The 23917-nt window shown below is 46.3% G+C and overlaps 1 protein-coding gene across 6 annotated transcripts in view; it reads right to left on the bottom strand.

The window, feature by feature from the left end:
• Positions 1–3070: 3070 nt before the first annotated feature.
• Positions 3071–23917, bottom strand: part of TTLL10 (tubulin tyrosine ligase like 10) — a 144547-nt gene continuing 123700 nt past the window's right edge. For all 6 annotated transcript variants that reach the window (XM_068240752.1, XM_068240747.1, XM_068240750.1 and 3 more), the window contains one exon: positions 3071–3814. In XM_068240752.1, coding sequence (XP_068096853.1) covers positions 3108–3814 — 707 coding nt within the window. In that variant the 3' untranslated portion in view covers positions 3071–3107. The remainder of the gene's footprint in view (positions 3815–23917) is intronic.

Below are 23917 nucleotides of genomic sequence, written 5' to 3'. Positions count from 1 at the left end.
TTCATTGTAAACACAGTTGTAGATGGTAAACACTAAAATAAAAAGATAATTCAAGTTAAAGCAAAGCTTCAGGTCAACAGCTAAATATACATTACGTATACATATACAATATTGGCATTCAGTTTTGTGATGCCCACAGTCCAACCACACTACATAGTCATGAGAATGGCACCATGATTTCCTGTACCCCAAAACTGCTACCTGGGTAATGAATTCCACATATTTCGGAATATATAACATTTTGCGCATACAGTAGACTAACAGTTATCCGGCACTGACAGGGATTGGCTGATGCCGGATAAGTATGCTTTCTGGTTGCTTGAGGTCCATTGTTAAAAATAGGCCTAGCTAATACAGTACTATACCCCACTCTCTATACATACCATGAACTCTGTATGAAATGTTAAGATACAGTAATTGAATGTATAATAACCACGGGGGAGCCTTGGAACTAGTGTTGGGCGAACACCTGGATGTTCGGGTTCGGGAAAGTTCGCCGAACATGGCCGCGATGTTCGGCATGTTCGGGCCGAACCCCGAACTCCCCGAACATCCCGCTTTTAGGGGCCCTATGGGGTCGCAGGCATAAGGGGGGAGCATGCCCCGATCGCGGGGGGGGTCGGAAATTCCCCCCACCCCCTCCGCTAGCGCTCCCCCCTCTGCCCGCTTCCCCATACAAAAGTTTAATGAAGTAAAACAGTACCGGTCCGGTGGTAGTGGGTGGCTGGCAGTGGGCGGCACTGTTTAGTGAGTGACTGAGGAGAAGGAGTCCGGAGAGTGACGCATTGAGGGAGGCCGGGCAGCGGGCGGTTCAGCAGTAGTACGGTACTACTGCTGAACCGCCCGCTGCCCGGCCTCCCTCAACGCGTCACTCTCCGGACTCCTCCTCCTCAGTCACTCACTAAACAGTGCCGCCCACTGCCAGCCACCCACTACCACCGGACCGGTACTGTTTTACTTAATTAAACTTTTGTATGGGGTAGCGGGCAGAGGGGGGAGCGCTAGCGGAGGGGGTGGGGGGAATTTCCGACCCCCCCCCCGCGATTGGGGCATGCTCCCCCCTTATGCCTGCGACCCCATAGGGGGGCAGTATTCGGCCGAACAGGGCCCTGTTCGGCCAAACAGGGGCCCTGTTCGGCCCTGTTCGCGGCCATTTAGTAGTTCGGGGCGAACCCGAACTTAAAAGGCCGAACACCATCAGGTGTTCGGCCGAACTCGAACATCACCCGAACAGGGTGATGTTCTGCAGAACCCGAACAGTGGCGAACACTGTTCGCCCAACACTACTTGGAACCCAGTCTTTCAGCAGAGCCAACAAAAAGCCTAAGAAGTTGCCTATTACCACTGTGAGTATTGCCGCAAATTTGTTCAGGTTGGTTGAGACTTCTGGCTAGCTGAGTTCCAGAAAACTGCGACTCTATTCTATAAATATTTACTGTAAATTTAACCGTTCACCTGGAGCTGTGCTTTCCAAATGCACCAAATGTATACCGAATATTATTACATAGAGGTATAAAACTATTTAAACAATTATAAATTATGTTTTTCATAGAGGCAATTAAATATTACAGTTATATACCCATTTCATTTGCAGCACGTCGTAGTAAAAAAAAAATACAGTTAACACTTACAGGATTACTGTACCAGGAAGCCACAGGATAAAACTACTTACCTTTGTTGCTTCTTCATCACAGTCTGGGGTGAAAAACTGAAGGATAATTGGCAGCCACTGTCTTTTTTGAATATAGTCACTTTATTGAAGATCACAAGGTCGATACCTCGAGCTGCCTGAACAACTATGTTCTGTCTAATAGCCTGAAGGAGCCAGAAGCACATAAGGTTAGTCATTCATGTATCCTGACGTATTTACCTTGTGATCTTCAATAAAGCTACTGTACTGAAGGATCTATCATTAAGTGTCTGCAGAACACAAGGAGTGCACTTTTCTATTGGCTAAGTCTAGAAGGTTTCATGATCAGTTTTTCCCTTGTTCAGAAAATACTGAACAAACACTATGAACAAGCCTGCTTGTAGTCCACTTCATTCGTGATGAGTGTATGTCAGAGAATGTCCATGATCATGTTAATGGGAAACTCAGCACAGGAAGCAGTTTCTAAAGTCCGTAAGAATCAGGAAAGTTTAGTAGACGTTATTCTTCTAACACTACTTCACCAAAACTCTTTGGATGAAATTCTCATCTGAATACTGCAGGATATTATAATAAAAAAATCACTCTAAATAGATTTTTTTTTACCTCCCACCACAATCAACTAGCACCATAACATAGACATACAGGCCCTCATGCTGCTCTGTGGTTCAGCATCCAATCACTAGCCCTGTATTTCATCACATGGGAACATGAGTCATAAGGTATGCACATCACAAAACTGAGGGTTTTATAGCATAAGATACGGGACTCTGGAGTGTCCAAAGAGGTATAAGGAAAGTATGTTTCACAGCCTTATTAGCACAGATGTATGCTACATGAGGTCACATGGTAAAATGGTAACTTTGGCATCACATTCATTTAATCTGCCATTGTTTAAAGGACACCTGGAGTGAGAGGGATATAGGAGCTGCCATCTTCATTTTCTTTTAAACAATACAAGTTGCCAAACATGTGATCTGCATGCTTGTTCTGATTCTATGAATAAAAGCATTAGACAGTCAATGTGCATTGTTCAAAAGAAAATAAATATGTCAGCCTCCATATCTCCCTCACCTCATTGTCATTTAGCCATTATCAGACTGTCCTTATCAACATGAACACTCACACACTCACACACTCACACACTCACACACTCACACACTCACACACTCACACACTCACACACTCACACACTCACACACTCACACACTCACACACTCTCACACACTCACACACTCACACACACTCTCACACACTCTCACACACTCACACTCTCTCTCTCACTCACTCACTCACTCACTCACACGGAAATACTGTAAATCTAGCTTTATTTCTTCCCATTTGGCATATGAAAGTTCTGATGTGGTTGAGATGAGCACCTAAACTCTGGAATGTTCTAAAGCCAAAGAATACAATATGCTCTTCTTGCTAATGCTGATTTTATTGCTTTTGGTGGATTTTACTCAGTTACAGGTTCCGCAAGAACCTGTTGATTGTTTTGAGCATCTTCCAAGGGTTTAGACTCCACGGGACCTCCAACCTCATGTAAGGAAGCTCTGCTGAAGAGCACGCGATTCTGGTCAGATAGGACAACAACACTGGTGGTAACAGGCGTAACAGGTGTGCTCCTCCTGGTGAGTTGGGGTGTTTTTCTACCAAGCACCCTAAATTTCTGAGGACCTGTAAATGAAAGTTTAGCAACAGGGGCTGTTTGTTCAGTTTTGCTTTTCGTTCGGCCAACTTCTGGTAGATTGTTGTTTTGTAGCCCATCATGACTTTTGGAAGTGATATTGTGTCTGGCATTTAGTCTTGATGAATGGAGTGGCATGCCATCATGAAGTCCCATCATGTTAACAGGGCTCATGGCCAAAGTAGGTCTTTGCGGAGATCGCGACATAGTGGGTCTACTTGTAACAGAAAGTCCATTTCCCTGAGGGACTTTAAGTAATCTCAGGGGTCTCTCCACATTTTTCATAGGTTTATTAGGGCTGTCTGCTTGCATTGTCCTCTTCTCTTCTTTAACAGGACTGGAGCTTCTGGGCCAATTGAATTTTATAGCCTGCTCGTTGGACTCCCCATTGAATAACAACACAAACTTTTTCTGAGTATTCAGGGGCATAATGCGCTGCCCTTTAAAGCTTTTGTTGAAGATCTCCAAAGCCAAGTCTACAAAAACAAAAAAAGAGCATTTTGAATAGGTCACTGAATTGTGTATAATTTAGACTGAGTTCAAGACAAACAGCTACATACACAGCAAAAACACAGTGGACCTGATATACTAATGCATCGCCAAGCCTCTCCTGATTTAGGGCCCTTTAACACTATGGGGTGTATTCAGCAAAAAATCTGTTAGATTTATGTGCACTGCCTTTGTATGTAAATTTTACCAAACTCTGACACTTTGGTCCTATGATCCATGCTAGTTTGGGAGAAATAAGTTTTTATAGAAGTGAATTGCTGTTAAGCTTCATACTGTGATTTGTATACCTCTCACTGTAACCTGATGATTTTCCTGTTTCCGTGCTGCCAGGTCCTGTATGTATGGAGACTTAAAAAAAAAAACGAGCAAAACTTTTGTGAAGTGTTGAAGTGCAAGTGAACCCAAGGTGAACTTAAGGACAAAAAACACATGCCTATCTCAGAAGAGAGGATCCACTTGATCATGTAGATGTTTCCCATGTCCTCCTCACCCCTGCCAACGCTCGCTAGGACCCTCTGGAGGAGCCGGGCTGTGCTCCTCTTCATGTATGATTGCAGCGATGCTGCTCCCACGCAAGCATGCGTGGCTTTGGCTTACTGTGCAGACGTTCCTATATCCCAACCGGCGCAGTACAGCCCAGCTTGTGCATGAAGAGGAGAACAACCTGGAACTTCAATCTGACAAGCTCTTGTTGGCTTTCTTTGGAGGGTCTGTGAGAGGCAACAGAGGTCCAGAAGACAGCTTGGGAAGCTTCTTCAGGATCCCAAGGCTGCCCTTTTACATAAGTATGTGGTTTTTGACCAAAGATTTGTCTCAGGTACACTTTAGTTGCAAAGGCTTTTATTGTGGTTTGCTTGGTAGAAAAAAGGGAAAAGCATACAGACTAGAAAAAAAAAAAACCGAAGCTTTGAACAACAATAGTGAGTTATATAAAAGATAACGGTAAACACATATGGAACAATTGTATTGAAAAACAGGAGCTATTTGAACAGATTACGTTCAGACCAAGACATATATGACTTTTATAATGAGAAGGTGCTCGAGAATTTTGTAGCCTCGCCTAAATAGGCCTAAGGCCCGGTTCACACTTGCGGTGGCCCTCCGGAATCGCCGTGCCGGAGCCGCACCGCTTGCAGAACGGACGGAACGGACGCACGGCATAGCAATGAAAGCCTATGCGTCCGTTCACATGCGTCCGTTCTGCCGAACCGGAGCCGGACCGGATCCGGGCCGGATCCGGACTCCGGCCTCCGTTCCAACATGCGCTATTTTTTCATCCGGCTCCTCCGGCAGCCGTATCCGGGGCAGAGCCGGACTGCACCATCCGGCCAATACACACCAATGGGAACCGGAGAGCGCACAACACACTGGCTGAGAAATCCGGATGTTCTACCCCACTTCCTATGGGGATTGTTGCGGCGATATTGGATGGGGACACATGGGCAAGCATTTTGGAGTGGAGCAGCACAGCTGGATCCGGATCCGGAGATGTTGGCAGCATGTCGGAGGTGGAGGTGAGTGCTAAACAGCAGAGGGCCTGATTCCACAGGTCCCCCTTCTGCTGACCTCCCAGACCCCAACATTTTTTTTGTTTTTAACGAACTTTTGCCAAACGGATCCGGATCGCATCCTGATGGACACCTGATGCAACCTGACCGGATCCGGATCAGATCCGGATCAGAACCGTACGGTTCTGATCCGGATCCGGTCCGGATCCGGTCAGGTCATCCGGTCCGTTTGGCAAACAACCGCTAATGTGAACCGGGCCTAAGACTTCTCCCAAGCTCCCAGTCCATTAGTCCATAACAGAATAGAAGAACAACATGACTCCTGTAAACCGTTCAATATATATTAGAGTAAACTGAACAAAAAGAAAAACAGAACAAAACAAAAAGAAGTATGGTGGTGATCCAAGATCCTCAACCTGGGATGTCCATGCACAAAATGATGGTGTTTAGTGGTGAAAGTAAGGCTGCGTTTTGTAATGTCATTGGTTTTAGGGTGTATAAGAAAGGGGGAATAGGTCCTTGATGTTTAAAGGATCAGATTTGTAGCTCCTCTGGAACATGTTTTATCCAGCCATGGCTGCCACCCTTTCTGGAAGTGATCTGAGGTATCACCAGTTCGAGCGTTTAGTCTTCCGCACTGCTAATATAATTCATTTTATCTTTAGCTTGTTTGTAGTGTAAGGAGGGTTTTTGCCACATATGGGCTATATGTACCGTAGTTTAGTTGCCAGGGTTATAAATTGAATCAATTTGTGTTGAGAGTATTGTATATCAGGTGGTTTTAGGCCTAAAAGTAATATTTTAGGGTCCTTTAAGTCAGGGAAACGCAATTCACCTCCTATAAGGGAATGTATCCTGTTCCAAAGTGTGTCAGCCAAGGGGCATGTCCAAAATACGTGAAAGAGAGATCCTTGATCCGAGCAGCCTCTGAAGCACAAGGGGGATTTGGAATTGTCACAGTTATATAGACGCTGAGGGGTCATATATACCCTGCGTAGAAGTTTAAATGAAGTTTTGAGACCTGAGCTATAGATGCTACCCTTAGATAATGTTTCCATACATTCTAGCCATTCCTCCTCTTCTAAACTGGACCCCACATTGTAAAATATTGAGTCGTAAAATATTGTTTTCGAGTTCTACCCAGGCTGCGGTATGGTCTCCTGCATAAAGGAAGGGGAGGAAAGCTAGCTGGGAAGCATAATAATATTTCAATATATGTGGAACTGAGAGACCACCTAGTGATTTATGAAGCCATAAGGTTTTTTGGGCTATTGTAGCTTTTCTTCCATTCCAGATAAAGTGCAGAATGTATTTTTGTAGGGTTTTAATGTCAATTGTTGAGATGGGGATCGGAAGGACTCTGAATAAATAAATTTAGGAAGGAGTGTCATCTTGATAAGCGATGATTCAATCGAATACAATACAATAACACTTAAAATATAGTAATATTGTTCCACCCCTACTTATAATGCTATACACATTCCACAACAATAGATACGGGGCTTTAAAGAGACACTGAAGCGGAAAAAAAATTATGATATTATGATTTGTATGTGTAGTACAGCTAAGAAATAAAACATTAAGATCAGATACATCAGTCTAATTGTTTCCAGTACAGGAAGAGTTGAGAAACTCCAGTTGTTATCTCTATGCAAACAAGCCATTAAGCTCTCCGACTAAGTCTAAAAGGCCCATACACACGTCGGATTTCCCGCGAACGACGGGTCGTTTGAACGTCCCGTCGTTTTGTCGTTCGCCCGCTAAATCGGGCGTGTGTACAGACTATAGTTCGTTTGATAAGAGTGAGTTTGAGCGATCCGCTCTTATCAAACGAACGATAGTCTGTACACACGCCCGATTTAGCGGGCGAACGACGGAACGACGGGACGTTCAAACGACCCGTCGTTCGCGGAAATCCGACGTGTGTATGGGCCTTTAGTCGTGGAGAGGGCTGTTATCTGACTTTTATTATCTCAACTGTAAGTGAACTGTTTACTTTTTCTCTGCTAGAGGAGAGGTCATTAATTCATAGACTGCTCTGAAAGACTCATTTTGAATGCTGAGTGTTGTGTAATCTGCACATATTATAGAATGATGCAATGCTAGAAAAAACACTATATACCTGAAAATGAAAGTATGAGAATATTTTCTTTGCTGCTAATCTTCTAGTAATTATTCATAGTACACAACCAATTCACTATATCATATTTTTTTTCGCTTCAGTGTCTCTTTAAGTGAATAAATAGTCTTTTATTCTTCCTTTAAAATTTCTTCAAGATTGCGGACAGACATGCGAAAACAATTTCAGGATTCCACATCACAAAAGGATTGCCTGACACGTGTTTCACGGTCAAAGACCGCTTCCTCAGAGGCATACAGTATACACACACACATCAACTGTCGGCTCACAAGGGTATATGACCGCAATCTGTTAGGAGTAAAGAACTAGCGTTCATCGGCGATATCTTGGACACTGGGACGTGTCCATGAGTAGCAAGAGATTCAACCTGTCCATGAGATACAATATTTTTTCCATGCTTCGAGTTCTAGTTTGAGTTGTGCTAGGAGGGATGTGTAGTTCAATTTGTAGTTTATCACTATTATTAGCTAAATTTATACACAAATAACGGAGGTAATGATCTTTGTATTGAAAATTAAAGGTTGATGACAGCTGTTTGGCCATTGTTCTACACCAATGGCCAAACAGCTGTCATCAACCTTTACAGAACAGGGCTTCGGATTTGTCTAAATTTACTTTTAATCCTGATGGGTTACTGAATTTCTCTAGAGTTTGTATCAAGTGGGGGAGGGAAGTTTCAGGATTTTTTAAGGTCAGGAGTACATCGTCCGCAAACATACTCACTTTGTTTGTAAGGCTCGGTTCACATTGAGCCTAAAATAGCTTACGTTGCGCTCCGATGAGCGGAACGTAGCAGCGGAAGCAATGCTTCACATTGCTACGTTTCGCTTAGTTCCGCTCCCTGCGTTCCGCTCATTGGAGCAGACGTTCCCGACCTGCACGATCCATCCGCTCCACTTCACGGAGCGGAATGCAGCGCAGGAGCGAGCAGATGCGTGCTTAATGTGAACCTAGCCTAAAATGGTTAACTGTATTGACATTAATTTCTGGGTTTAGTTTGATTGCTTGCAACAAGGGTTCTATGGCAAGAGCAAACAGAGCTGGGGATAATGGGCAACCCTGCCTCATACCTCTAGCTATTTGAACTCCCGATCGATCTGAACCTGAGAGTTCAAGTGTGGCAGATGGGGTTGAATATAACTGCCTCACCCAACGGACAAACCCGCCTCCTATCCCTGCCTGTTTGAAATCAGGGATGGTCGTAGTCAGCCAACTTCGCTATGCTGTAACTACGCGTAGTTTTACGCAATTATGCTTCACCAAACTACTGTTTCAAAATCAAACATTCGCTTCGTTTGCATTTCGTAGACTACGCGTTAAAATACACAATTACACGTAGTGCAAAGAGTAGTGTATGCAGACACTGCTGCCCTTATGCGGAAAAATTTCCACATTAATTCCTCTTTAAATGCTTATACCGAGAACTCTATGCGTACATTCCCCTTTCCAATGTAATATTGACGCAAGTAACGCATTCGCAGTTTACTTCGCAATACACATGTTAACTATGCCAAGCGGTCGTAAACTACGCATAAATTCGTTAGCGTAGTTTTGAAACTTCGCCTACGAACTACGATGCGTAGATGCGAACGACGATGCATAAATTCGCACTGGCGTAGTTTCTGCTCATCCCTGTTTGAGAACATCAAACATGTAGGGCCATGCTAAGCTGTCAAAAGCTTTTTCTATGTCAAGCGTTAGCAGCATAAGTTTATGTTTTATTTTGTTTGCATGGTTGATCAAGGTAATATTTTTGCAAATGTCGTCTGTTGCCTGACGCAGGGGGACAAATCCCACTTGATCTAATGAGATAAGGGCAGGGAGGAATTTATTGAGTCTGGTGGCCAGTGTTGATGTTAAAATATTATATTCAATGTTGAGTAATTAGATAGGGCGATCATTTTTAACGTTTAGGTGATCTTTATTAGGTTTTGGGATTATAGTTATTTGAGCATCTAAAAATTCTGATGGGGTAGGCAAAGGTTTTAATAAATTATTTTAGAAAGCCACGAGGTGGGGAGCCAGCTCATCACGGTATTTTTTATAATATTTTGCACTGAAGCCATCTGGGCCAGGTGCTTTTTTTCAATTTTAATTTTTTGATAGTGTCCATGACTTCTTCTATTTCAATCAGCTTATTTAAAGAGGAACTCCATTGAAAATTACGTAATAAAAAAGTGCTTAATTTTTTACAATAATTATGTATAAATGATTTAGTAAGTTTTTGCTAGTTGTAAAAGCTTTCCTCTCCTTGATATACTGTACATTCTGACATTATTCACATGGTGACATTTTTACTGCTGGCAGGTGATGTGACTGGAAGTACCTGCTACTTGCTGTTTTGGCAGGTGGAAACAGATGTGGACAGCTATTTCCCACAATGCAACGAGGTTCACAGACAGGAAACTGCCAGGAAAATGGTCCTCACAGTCTCCTGTGGGAGGGGCTTCAGCACACTATCAGCCATACAGAGCTCCCTCGTGTTCTCTTTAATAATTAATTTGTGCACAGACATCTGGGGAATCCAAATAAGGAATTTTAATTGCCACTCAAGGAATAAAGAAATCCTTAATGGCAGTCGGAGAGGAGGCATCTATCTTAAATTATGGAGAAATGTCTGGAATTCCAAGGTTGGAGGCAGCATAACTAGGCATGCCGCCCAAGCCCAATATATACATATGTCCAGTTTAGGCATAGGGCATAATAAAGGGCCCAAGTGAGAGCTTTAGAGTAAAAACTACGGAATTAAACCTGGAGAATTCAAAACAAAGGGGAAACAAGTATACAAGTGTGCATCACTGGTCTTAATTATAACTGATCACAATTAGTTAACTTTGTTTTAAAACAGTTATGTAATGAGAACAAGAGCGTTTTTCCATCATCCCTCTCCCCACCTCTGCAACCCACTCAATCACACCCCAAGCAGTAAATCTTTCTTTATGCTGGGAATACACGGTTCGTTTTTGCCTTCGTTTAAACCTTCGATTCGTTCGGTAAACGAATCGAGTGTTGAAAACGTATGTGAAAATAGTCATAATCTCATTATAGTTTCGATTAATAGACCCCAAAAACGAACGACTAGTGATCGAACATGTTTGATATTATCTCTCTTTATCCATCTAATCGAGCCATTGGTAGGCTTGATGGCTGTTCAGATCGATTATACATTCGTTTTTGCTAGTCCGTCCCTGTAAAAAGGGATTTTCGTTTCGTTTCTTTGCAGCCTTCGATCATTGGAAAAACGAAACCATCAGAATCGGAAAAAAAAACTAAACCGTGGGTGGTGATATTAACCGTATGACTGATTATTTCGGGATCGAAAAGGACAAAAGGCACAATCGAAACGAAGGTTTAAACGAAGGCAAAAACGAACCGTGTATTCCCAGCATTAGGAATCTCAGAATGCTGCAACAGTTAAGTAGATGCAGGCACATGTTGATTTAGAACACTCCATAGGAGGCAATCTAACGTCCCCTGGGTGAGGGAGCGGGGGGCCCCAGTGGTCAAGCCCCCACAATATGGTAGGAACCCGACCCCGGGAGCATCCACCCCACACTCAATGTAGACAACAAATACATTGTGTCTTATAATAATAGGCAAACCCTTTAAAGGGAAGGTCCAAGCAAAAAAAAAAAATGAGTTTCACTTACCTGGGGCTTCTACCAGCCCCATGTAGCCATCCTGTGCCCTCGTAGTCACTCACTGCTGCTCCAGTCCCCCGCTGGCAGCTTTCTGACCTCGGAGGTCAGGGCCACATTGCATACATTTTTACGCATTCCAGCTAGTGCAGGAACAAAAATGTACGCGTTGCACCACTAACGCGTAAAAATGTATGTGGTAATGTTCCTGCACCAGCGGGAATGTGTAAAAATGTATGCAATGTGGCCCTGACCTCCGAGGTCAGAAAGCTGCCAGCGGGGGACTGGAGCAGCAGTGAGTGACTACGAGGGCACAGAATGGCTACATGGGGCTGGTAGAAGCCCCAGGTAAGTGAAACTCATTTTTTTTTTTTGCTTGAACCTTCCCTTTAACCATTAGTAAATAAATAATTATACTAGTACAAGTATAGTTAACTTTACAGATAAGTAAAACATATGAACCTCCAGTGTGGAGCGTCCAACTGAAAACTATAGCAGGAGATAGGTGTGTACTTAGTATATAGCTTGAGTCAGTATAGCGTATGGATCTGGGCCCAGACTACAAACTGTTCATTGAGCAAAAAACAGATGATGCAACAAATGGGAGGCAAGCTTCTGCAAAGTTCCGAGGCGGAGTGACAGATAAGCAAAAAATAACCATTACAATCCTAGGTTTTTCTTCAATATAACAGTTACCGTATTTTTCGGACTATAAGACGCACTTTTTCTCCCCCAAAAGTGGGGGGAAAAAGTCAGTGCGTCTTATAGTCCGAATGTACAGACCAGTTTGTCCTCCATTCCCCGGTGTCTGACTCCACCATTCCTGTGTGCAGTTTTCCACCCATGTGTGCAGAGTCCCGTGTCCCTATGTGCAGCGTCCCAATGTCCGATGTCCCTCCCATGTGCATTGTCCCCTTTCTCTGTCCTGATTCGGAAGTCCCTGCATCTGACGTACCACTACGTCCGGGGTCCGTGTATCCGATGTCCGCCAGCGTCTGATGTCCCCCTACATCCGGGGTCTGTGTATCTGATGTCCCCGTGTCCGCTGTCCATTCATCCCCTGTGTTTCGTGTCGCCGTGTCATGCATACCATGTTTTCTCCTCTCCTCAGGCTTCGACTCGAGCATCTCAGATGATGGAAGTAGCCATGGACCAATCAGGCAGGGGGCGCTGCCCCAGACCGCCAATGGCAGCGCTCACTTCTCCTGCATGCTTCTTCTTACAGGGCCCGGTAGTCCCGCGGGCGGGATCATTCGGGCCAATCAAAGCACGATGTGGGCGGAGCTTCACCCGGCGCCTGTACTCGGCACAGATTTCCCCGCGGATTTAGCAAGCAGCCCGCCGCTAATCTAGCGCTGCCAGCCTCTTCCACGCTGTTTCAGGGCTGCATGTGGTGGGTAGCAGCTGATGGCGAATTGACTGTTCTTGCCGGCAGAAGCAGTGAGCCCTGTAATTTGCGGTCTGGGGGCAGCGCCCCCCACCTGATTGGACGATATCAACCTGAGGAGTCGGAAGATAAGCTATGGTATGCAGGACACAGGGGGACGCTAAATGCAGGGATGGGGACACACAGGAAGACACCACACACAGGCATGTGACACGGGGCACACCACACACAGGCATGTGACATATGGGGGACACCACACACATGGATCGGACACTGCAAACATGGATGTTACACAAAGGTACACCGCACACCTGCATGTGACACAAGGGGGACACCACACACATGGATAGGACACGGGGACACCACACACAAGGATGGGACACTACACACAGGGACAGGGCACAGGGGGACACTGCACACATGGATGGGACACAGAGGGACACTGCACACATGGATGGGACACAGGGGGACACCACACACAAGGATGGGACACTACACACAGGGACAGGGCACAGGGGGACACTGCACACATGGATGGGAAACAGAGGGACACTGCACACATGGATGGGACACAGAGGGACACTGCACACAGGGACAGGGCACAGAGGGACACTGCACACAAGAATGGGACACAGCACACATAGGTGGGACACTACACACAGGCACAGGGCACAGGGGGGGCACTGCACACATGGATGGGACACAGAGGGACACTGAACACAAGAATGGGACACGGGGACACCGCACACATCGGTGGGACACCGCACACAGGGATAGGGAACAGGGGGACACTGCACACATGGATGGGACACAGGGGGACACCGCGCACGTGGATAGGACACCACACACAGGGAGGGGACACAGTGGGGCGGGCACACGGACATGGACACAGGGGAATACCAGAGGACACAGAGACAGAGGATGACACGGGGGACAACAGAGGACAAGGGGGCAGAGGAGGACACATGAGGCACAAGAGAAACATAATTGGGGGTGGAGGGCCATAAGATGTCCCTGCACTATGGACGCACCAGGTTTAGTATTTATTTTTTTTTGCCTGTTTTTTGTCCTCTAAACTCAGGTGCGTCTTATAGTCCAGAGCGTCTTATAGTCCGAAAAATACGTCTCTTGAGCAAGTGCATAAAAAGAGTAGAATGATGTGTCCAGCCTAGATTAAGATTGGTCCTGGCGGTCTTGAGTAAAATATAGGGGGTTGGAGAGTAGAGATGGCCCGAACCTCCGATTTTCGGTTCGCAAACCGCGAACGCAAACTTTCGCAAAAGTTCGGTTCGAGCGAACTCCCGCGAACCGCAATAGACTTCAATGGGGAGGCGAGCTTTGAAAACTGGAAACACTTATGCTGGCCAGAAAAGTGATGGAAAAGATGTTTCAAGAGGTCTAGCATCTGAGTTTTTGCATGGATGAGTGAGATAGAGGCCAAAAGTCCCAGGGAAAAATATGCAGCGTTTTAAGGGCAGAAATCACATTGAATGCTAAATTGCAGGCCTAAAGTGCTTTAAAACATCTTGCATGTGTATACATCAATCAGGGAGTGTAATTAGAGTAGTGCTTCACACTGACACACCAAACTCACTGTGTAACGCACCGCACACAGCTGTTCGTGTAGTGACGGCCGTGCTGGACTGGTGCGCACCATGGCGAGAGTGCAGGCCGTGGCGGTTTTCAAGCCCATATGGTCGCTGGGCTGTGGTAGCTCAATGATAGAACAACAGTGACTGCCCAGCTGACCATATTTGGTCTGTCCACAATGAAGCAACGACCTTATTATCTTGGGTGTGCCCCCCCCCCCCCCCCCCAGAGACACTCATTGCTTCATTGTGATATGCAAGCCTCTTCACCGCAGCAAGGTAATGATCATGAAGGGGAATTGGCACATGTACATGCCTTTTGTTTTGTTGTTGCAACTGCAGTGCAGCCAGAAAAATTAGGCAGGCATGTATACGCACCAGAAAAATTATTATAGCACCTATTATAGCAGCGGCCTTAAAAATTCAGGAATCCACCTGGAGTCCTGGACCCTGTTGGTGGTGGCGGAGAAGGCAGTCAACTGGCCTGTGGGCAGAGATGCTGTGTGAGGAGCGACTTAGTCTTGGGGCAGGCAGTCACACGGCGTGCAGGCAGAGATGCTGTGTGTGGGGACTGACTTAGTCTTCGGGCAGACCTGAGCGTGCTTTGCAGACCAGGCATCCGTGGTCAGATGGACCCTTGACCCAACGCTGTGTGCCAGAGATGTCACCACTTGCCTTTCAACATCAAGGTACAGTTTAAATCACCTTTTTTGAGAAATAATTGCGTAATGGTATCTACCACTGCAGTGTGTGGCTTTGCTTTTGTGTGCTGCTTTTCCTCAGGTGGTCATCCCATTGCAGTTTGTGCTTTGTAATCATGTGCCTTCGTAAGGTAGTTGTCCCTACGCGGGTCTTGGTCTTTCCACAGCTCAATTTTCGGTGGCAGAGAGTACAGATGGCATTGCTCTCATCTGAGGCAGACACACAAAAAAATTTCCACACCGCTGAGCCCTGTGATGATGGCACTTTGGTGATGGCTGCCGACGGAGTGTTAAGTGGGGTGCCAGAATTAGAGCAGGAAGATATGTCACGCTTCCGTGCGGAAGCTGAGAAACATGAGGTGTTCTGTGTTAAATAGTCAACTACATCCTGACAATATTGGGGGTTGATGGCACATCCCTTCTTCTGAACACTGTACTTTGGTCGAGGGCCGTACAAAATCACGACAGCGCGACCTCGAACAGACCTGCCAGGTGGCCTGCCTCTGGCTCTGCCTTTTGTTTTGTCCATATTGGGGGGATGAAGTGAAAGGTATGCACTGACTTGACTAATACAATGTTCGGTTACACAGATGCAGTGAACAGGTTGCAGTGTCTACTGGTACAACAATGTGCGGTTACACAGGTGCAGTGCACAGGTTGCAGTGACTGCTGGTACAACAATGTGCGGTTACACAGGTGCAGTGAACAGGTTGCAGTGACTGCTGGTACAACAATGTGTGGTTAGATAGGTGCAGTTAACAGGTATGCATGGACTGGTATATGAAACAGCATGCGGTCACACAGGTGCAGTGAACAGTTATGCAGTGACTGGTATTACAAATGTGCAGCTGTCACACACACACACAGGTACCGTGAACAGGTGCAGCGACTGGTGGTAGTATATAAAACTGTGTGCGTTCACGTACGTAGGTAGGTGCACTGAACAGGTGGGTATGCAATGATTGGTATTACAAATGTGCAGCTGTACCGTGAACCGTGAACAGGTGCCATGACTGCTGGTATTAACAATGCGTGCGCTCACTTAGGTAGTTAGGTAGGTAGGTGCACTGAACAATGAACAGGTGCAGTGATTGAGATTACAAATGTGCAGCTGCCTGTCACACACACACAGGTAGTCACTGAATGTGCTGGGCCTGGCAGTGGCACAGAAGGAATTACCACAAAGGGGCCAAAGGCAAGCTGCAACTGACTGACAGGGCTGTATATAATGTAAGTGGGACACACATAAAAAAAATAGATCACAAGAACAAGATTAGCTCTCAAAAGAGCTGTTGAGGGGTGCTTTTTTAGCAATAAGAATCAGCAAGGAGCAAGCTAAGAAGTGTACAAGAGCCTAACTAAGCTTTCCCTATATCTCTCTCTGCAGCAGCTCTCCCTTCTGTAATTACTGCAGGCACACGAGTGAGTGAAATGCCTGACGCTGCCTGCCTTTTATAAGGGGGGGGGCCTCCAGGAAGGAGTGTAGCCTGTTTGGCTACAATGTGCTTGCTGACTGTGATGTAGAGGGTCAAAGTTGACCCTAATGATGTAGTATAGGGGCGAATTGAACTTCCGAAAAAGTTTGCGGTTCTCCATAATCGGGAACCACGGAAGTTCGCCGGCGAATCGTTTAGGCCATCTCTATAGCAGACACACAGTAATATTTGCGAACTGAAATTAAGTTTATTGGATTTACAGAAAGTGTGCAATAATTGTTTAAATAAAATTAGGCAGGTGCATAAATGTGGGCACTGTTGTCATTTTATTGAATCCAAAACTTTTAGAACTAATTATTGGAATTCAAATTGGCTTGGTAAGCTCAGTGACCCCTGACCTATATACACATGTGAATCCAATTCTGAGAAAGAGTATTTAAGGGGGTCAGTTGTAAGTTTCCCTCCTCCTTTAATTTTTTATGAAGAGTAGCAACATGGGGGTCTCAAAACAACTCTCAAATGACCTGATGACAAAGATTTTTCACCATCATGAATTAGGGGAAGGATACAGAAAGCTGTCTCAGAGATTTCAGCTGTCTGTTTCCACAGTTAGGAACATATTGAGGAAATGGAAGACCACAGGCTCAGTTCAAGTTAAAGCTCAAAATGGCAGACCAAGAAAAATCTCGGAGAGACAAAAGCGACAAATGGAGAACAGTCAGGCTCAGCCCACAGACCAGTACCAAAGACTTACAACATCATCTTGCTTCAGATGGAGTCACTGTGCAACGTTCAACCATTTGGCGCACTTTACACAAGGAGATGCTGTATGCAAGAGTGATGCAGAGGAAGCCTTTTCTCCACCCACAGCACAAACAGAGCCATTTGAGGAGTTGAGGTATGCTAAAGCAGTGGTTCCCAACCTTTTCCGGCCCGGGGAACACTTTCTGACCATATTTTTCTCCGGGGAACGGCGGAGGGGGGGGGAGGGGGCGGCGGCGGCGCGGGTGTTTGCGCGACCTAGTGGACAGTGCCGTGCTATGGGGGGGGGGGCGGCTGCTTAGCTAGCATAGTTGCCCCAGTATAGGGAGTTTAGTTGCCCCAGTATGGTTAGTATAGTTACCCCAGTATAGTGCCCCAGTATAGCTAGTATAGTCCCAGTATGGATAGGTAGTGCCCCAGTATAGCCAGTAAAGTGCCCAGTATAGCTAGTATAGTGCCCAGTATAGCTAGTATAGTACCCAGATAGCTAGTATAGTGCCCAGTATAGCTAGCATAGTGCCCAGTATAGCTAGCATAGTGCCCAGTATAGCTAGCATAGTGCCCAGTATAGGTAGGTAGTGCCCCAGTATAGTGCCCAGTATAGCTAGTATAGTTGCCCCCAGTATAGCTAGTTTAGTTGCCCTCAGTGTAGGTAGTTTCGTTGCCCCCAGTATAGCTAGTTTCGTTGCCCCCAGTATAGCTAGTTTCGTTGCCCCCAGTATAGCTAGTACAGTTCCCCCCAGTATAGATGCCCAGGGGGGGGGGGGCGGCTGCTTAGCTAGCATAGTTGCCCCAGTATAGGGAGTTTAGTTGCCCCAGTATGGTTAGTATAGTAACCCCAGTATAGTGCCCCAGTATAGCTAGTATAGTCCCAGTATGGATAGGTAGTGCCCCAGTATAGCCAGTAAAGTGCCCAGTATAGCTAGTATAGTGCCCAGTATAGCTAGTATAGTACCCAGATAGCTAGTATAGTGCCCAGTATAGCTAGCATAGTGCCCAGTATAGCTAGCATAGTGCCCAGTATAGCTAGCATAGTGCCCAGTATAGGTAGGTAGTGCCCCAGTATAGTGCCCAGTATAGCTAGTATAGTTGCCCCCAGTATAGCTAGTTTAGTTGCCCTCAGTGTAGGTAGTTTCGTTGCCCCCAGTATAGCTAGTTTCGTTGCCCCCAGTATAGCTAGTTTCGTTGCCCCCAGTATAGCTAGTACAGTTCCCCCCAGTATAGATGCCCAGGAGGGGGGAAGCAGCGCTAGAAGGAGGGGCAGTGGAGGCAGCGGTGGGGAGGAGGGAAATATTCCCCCCCTCCCTCACCTGGGACCCCTCCTTCTGCCTCTCTCCCCCTCCATTTAGCGGTGGCAAGTGCGGCTCTGCGGCGGGGAGGCATACGGAGATTTACTCACCACTTCTGCGTTCCAAGCGCCGGCAACGTCATGTCGTCACACATCTCCGCCTTTAATGCCGCCCACTGTGCTTCCGCTAATCAGGAAGCACAGTGGGCGGCATTGAAGGCGGAGATGTGTGACGACATGACGCTGCCGGCGCTTGGAACGCGGAAGTGGTGAGTAATTCTCCGTATGCCTCCCCGCCGCCGAGCCGCACTTGCCACCGCTAAATGGAGGGGGAGAGAGGCAGAAGGAGGGGTCCCAGGTGAGGGAGGGGGGGGATATTTCCCCCCTCCCCACCGCTGCCTCCACTGCCCCTCCTTCTAGCGCTGCTTCCCCCCTCCTGCACCCTAAAGTAGGTACAGGTCTGGCGAGAGGCCAGACCTGTACGGCACACCGGGCAACATGCCGCGGCACACTAGTGTGCCGCGGCACACCGGTTGAAAAACACTGTGCTAAAGCACATTTGGACAAGCCAGATTCATTTTGGAATAAGGTGCTGTGGACTGATAAAAATTTAGTTATTTGGGCATTAGAGTTGGGCCGAACGGTTCGCCTGCGAACGGTTCCATGCGAACTTCAGTGGTTCGCGTTCGCGTCCCGCAGGCGAACCTTTGCGGAAGTTCGGTTCGCCCCATAATGCACATGGAGGGTCAACTTTGACCCTCTACATCACAGTCAGCAGGCCCAGTGTAGCCAATTAGGCTACACTAGCCCCTGGAGCCCCCCCCCCCCCCCCCTTATATAAGGCAGGCAGCGGCGGCCATTACGGTCACTCGTGTGCTGCCTGCGTTAGTGAGAGTAGGGCGAGCTGCTGCAGACTGTCTCTCAGGGAAAGATTAGTTAGGCTTAACTTGTTCCTGTCTGGCTGCATACCTGTTCTGTGAACCCACCACTGCATACCTGTGCTGTGAACCCACCACTGCATACCTGTGCTGTGAACCCACCACTGCATACCTGTTCTGTGAACCCACCACTGCATACCTGTGCTGTGAACCCACCACTGCATACCTGTGCTGTGAACCCGCCACTGCATACCTGTTCTGTGAACCCACCACTGCATACCTGTTCAGTGAACCCACCACTGCATACCTGTTCAGTGAACCCACCACTGCATACCTGTTCAGTGAACCCACCACTGCATACCTGTTCAGTGAACCTGCCACTGCATACCTGTTCTGTGAACCCACCACTGCATACCTGTGCTGTGAACCTACCACTGCATACCTGTGCTGTGAACCCACCACTGCATACCTGTGCTGTGAACCCACCACTGCATACCTGTTCTGTGAACCCACCACTGCATACCTGTGCTGTGAACCCACCACTGCATACCTGTTCAGTGAACCCACCACTGCATACCTGTGCTGTGAACCCACCACTGCATACCTGTTCAGTGAACCTGCCACTGCATACCTGTTCTGTGAACCCACCACTGCATACCTGTTCAGTGAACCCACCACTGCATACCTGTTCAGTGAACCCACCACTGCATACCTGTTCAGTGAACCTGCCACTGCATACCTGTTCTGTGAACCCACCACTGCATACCTGTGCTGTGAACCCACCACTGCATACCTGTGCTGTGAACCCACCACTGCATACCTGTGCTGTGAACCCACCACTGCATACCTGTTCTGTGAACCCACCACTGCATACCTGTGCTGTGAACCCACCACTGCATACCTGTTCAGTGAACCCACCACTGCATACCTGTGCTGTGAACCCACCACTGCATACCTGTTCAGTGAACCTGCCACTGCATACCTGTTCTGTGAACCCACCACTGCATACCTGTTCAGTGAACCCACCACTGCATACCTGTTCAGTGAACCCACCACTGCATACCTGTTCAGTGAACCTGCCACTGCATACCTGTTCTGTGAACCCACCACTGCATACCTGTTCAGTGAACCCACCACTGCATACCTGTGCTGTGAACCCACCACTGCATACCTGTGCTGTGAACCCGCCACTGTATACCTGTTCTGTTCAGTGAACCCGCCACTGCATACCTGTTCTGTTCAGTGGACCCGCCACTGTATACCTGTTTAGTGACCCCGCCACTGCATACCTGCCTGCAGGCCGCTTGACTACCTTCTCCGCCACCACCAACAGGGTCCGGGACTCCAGGCGGATTGCTGAATTTTTTAGGCCGCTGCTAGCAGCGGCCGCTGTAATAGTTTTTCTGGTGCGTGTACATGACTGCCTAATTTTTCTGGCTGCACTGCGGGCAGCTGCAACAACAAAAGAAAAGGCATGTACATGCGCCCATTCCCCTTCGTGATCATTACCTTGCCGTGGTGAAGGGGCTTGCGTATCACAATGAAGCAATGACCGGCGCCTAGATGAGTGTTTCGGGGGGCACACAAAAGATAATAAGGTCGTTGCTTCATTGTGGTCAGACCAAATTTTATTAGCTGGACAGTCACTGTTCTGTCATTCAGCTACATCAGCCAGGCGACCATATGGGCTGTAAAGCCCCTAAAACCTGCACTCTCGCCATGGTGCGCACCAGTCCAGCACGGCCGTCACTACACAAACAGCTGTTTGCGGTGCGTTACACGGTGAGTTTGGTGTGTCAGTGTGAAGCAGTACCTTAATTACACTACCTGATTGATGTATACACATGCAAGATGTTTTAAAGCACTTTAGGCCTGTCATTTAGCATTCAATGTGATTTCTGCCCTTAAAACGCTGCTTTGCGTCAAATCCAGATTTTTCCCGGGGACTTTTGGCATGTATCCCACTCCGCCATGCCCCCCTCCAGGTGTTAGACCCCTTGAAACATCTTTTCCATCACTTTTGTGGCCAGCATAATTATTTTTTTTTTCAAAGTTCGCATCCCCATTGAAGTCTATTGCAGTTCGCGAACTTTAACGCGAACCGAACCTTCCGCGGAAGTTCGCGAACCAGGTTCACGAACCTAAAATCGGAGGTTCGGCCCAACTCTATTGGGCATAACAAGGGGCGTTATGCATGGAGAAAAAACAACACAGCCTTCCAAGAAAAACACCTGCTACCTACAGTACAATATGGTGGTGGTTCCATGATGCTGTGGGGCTGTGTGGCCAGTGCAGGGAATGGGAATCTTGTCAAAGTTGAGGGACGCAAGGATTCCACTCAGTATCAGCAGATTCTGGAGACCAATGTCCAGGATTCAGTGACAAAGTTGAAGCTGCGCCGGGGCTGGATCTTTCAACAAGACAACGACACTAAACACTGCTCAAAATCCACTAAGGCATTCATGCAGAGGAACAAGTAGAACGTTCTGGAATGGAATGGCCATCTCAGTAACCAGATCTGAATATAATTGAAAATCTGTGGTGTGAGTTAAAGAGAACTGTCCATGCTCGGAAGCCATCAAAACGGAATGAACTAGAGATGTTTTGTAAAGAGGATTGGTCCAAAATACCTTCAACCAGAATCCAGACTCTCATTGGAACCTAAATATTTAGAGGCTGTAATTTCTGCAAAAGGAGGATCTACTAAATATTGATTTCATTTATTTTTTTGTGGTGCCCAAATGTATGCACCTGCCTAATTTTGTTTAAACAATTATTGCACACTTTCTGTAAATCTAATAAACTTAATTTCACTTCTCAAATACCACTGTGGGTGTCTCCTATATGATACATTTAACTGACATTTTTTCTATCTTAACAACCAACGATTTATACAGGAAAATCATGAAACGCATGACAATTAACACGGTTGCCCAAACGTCCGCATCACACCGTATATATACAGTATATACGCACACACATATAAATACACAAATATCAATTAGATTAGTGTGTGTGTGTGTGTGTGTGTGTGTGTATGTGTGTGTGTGTATGTGTGTATATATATATATATATATATATATATATATATATATATATATAGTATATACGCACACACATATACTTACACAAATATTAATTAGTGCATGTGTGTGTGTGTATATATATATATATATATTATATACATATATATATATATATATATATATATATATATATATATATATATATATATATATATATACATACACACACACACATACACACATACACACAAACATCACTTCCTGGTTAGCGGCCATGATTTTTGTTTGTGAACACTGCCTAAAACTGGCAATTAAAAGCCAGGATCACGGCAGGGAGTGGCGGAACGGCAAAGAGGGATCCAGGAGTTCACAGTGACTGAATAGGTATGTTTTTTATTGTACAAATCGGACAGTACAGATTCAGTACAGTAAGTAAGTGTTTATGTGCTAGCTTCTCTTATCTCCACGACTGCAGGGAAGCAACAAGGAGTGACGTTTTAAAGGCCTGGATGACCACAATGGCAGTTATTGAAACCTGCCCATTAACATGTATCTTAACTCACAGACCTAAAGGCAAAATTAGATTTAACCAGTTCACCCCCAAGGGTTTTTATCCCAACGGACCAGAGCAATTTTCACCTGTCAGTGCTCCTCCCTTTTATTCCCTAATAACTTTATTACTACTTATCACAAGAAAATAATCTATACCTCGTTTTTTTCGCCACCAATTAGGCTTTCTGTGGATAGTACATTTTGCTAAGAATTTTTTTTATTCTAAATGAGTTTTAATGAGAAAAACAGAAAAAAAATTAAAAAAATCATTATTTCTCAGTTTTAAGCCATTATAGTTTTAAAATTAAACATTCTCCTGTGGATAAAACAAACACGTTTTATTTGCCCAGTTTTCCCGATTATTAAACCGTTTAAATTATGTCCCTATCACAATGTATGGTGACAGTATATTATTTTGAAATATAAGTGTTATTTTTCTGTTCTGTTTTTTTTTTATTCTGGCCATAATTACAAGCCCCTATGTAATAAATTAAAATTAATTTTCCCCCATAAAATATCCTTGGCGGTAACCCCGTGTGTGACACGGGGTAAGCCGCCGGAGGGTGCCGCTCAGGCCCTGCTGGGCCGATTTACTTAATTTTTTTTTGCTGGACGCAGCTAGCACTTTGCTAGCTGCGCCAGCACCCCGATCGCCGCCGCCGCGCGCCCGATCGCCGCTATCCGGTGCGGCGCGCGCCCCCCCCCCCCAGACCCCGAGCGCTGCCTGGCCAATCAGTGCCAGGCAGCGCCGAGGGGTGGATCGGGTCTCCCAATGACGTCCCGACGTCGCTGACGTCGGTGACGTCATCCCGCCCCGTCGCCATGGCGACGGGGGAAGCCCTCCAGGAAATCCCGTTCTTTGAACGGGATTTCCTGATCGCCTATCGCCGGAGGCGATCGGCGGGGCTGGGGGGATGCCGCTGAGCAGCGGCTATCATGTAGCGAGCCCTCGGCTCGCTACATGATAAAAAAAAAAATAAATTTAAAAAAAACTGTTGCGCTTCCCCCTGGCGGTATTTTTCATACCGCCAAGGGGGTTAAAAAAGCTGAGTCCCTAAGGTAAGTATTTTTTTTTTTAAGCTGATTTTTTTTTTACAAGTGTTTTTTTTTTGGGGGGGGGGGGAGGGTTGGAAGTGTAATTTTATTAATGAAGTGTATGTACTT

Source organism: Hyperolius riggenbachi, chromosome 6 (genome assembly GCF_040937935.1).
Source record: "Hyperolius riggenbachi isolate aHypRig1 chromosome 6, aHypRig1.pri, whole genome shotgun sequence".
Lineage (NCBI taxonomy): Eukaryota > Metazoa > Chordata > Amphibia > Anura > Hyperoliidae > Hyperolius > Hyperolius riggenbachi.
The sequence above is the reverse complement of the archived record's forward strand: the minus strand, read 5'-3'. Positions and strand labels throughout refer to the sequence as shown.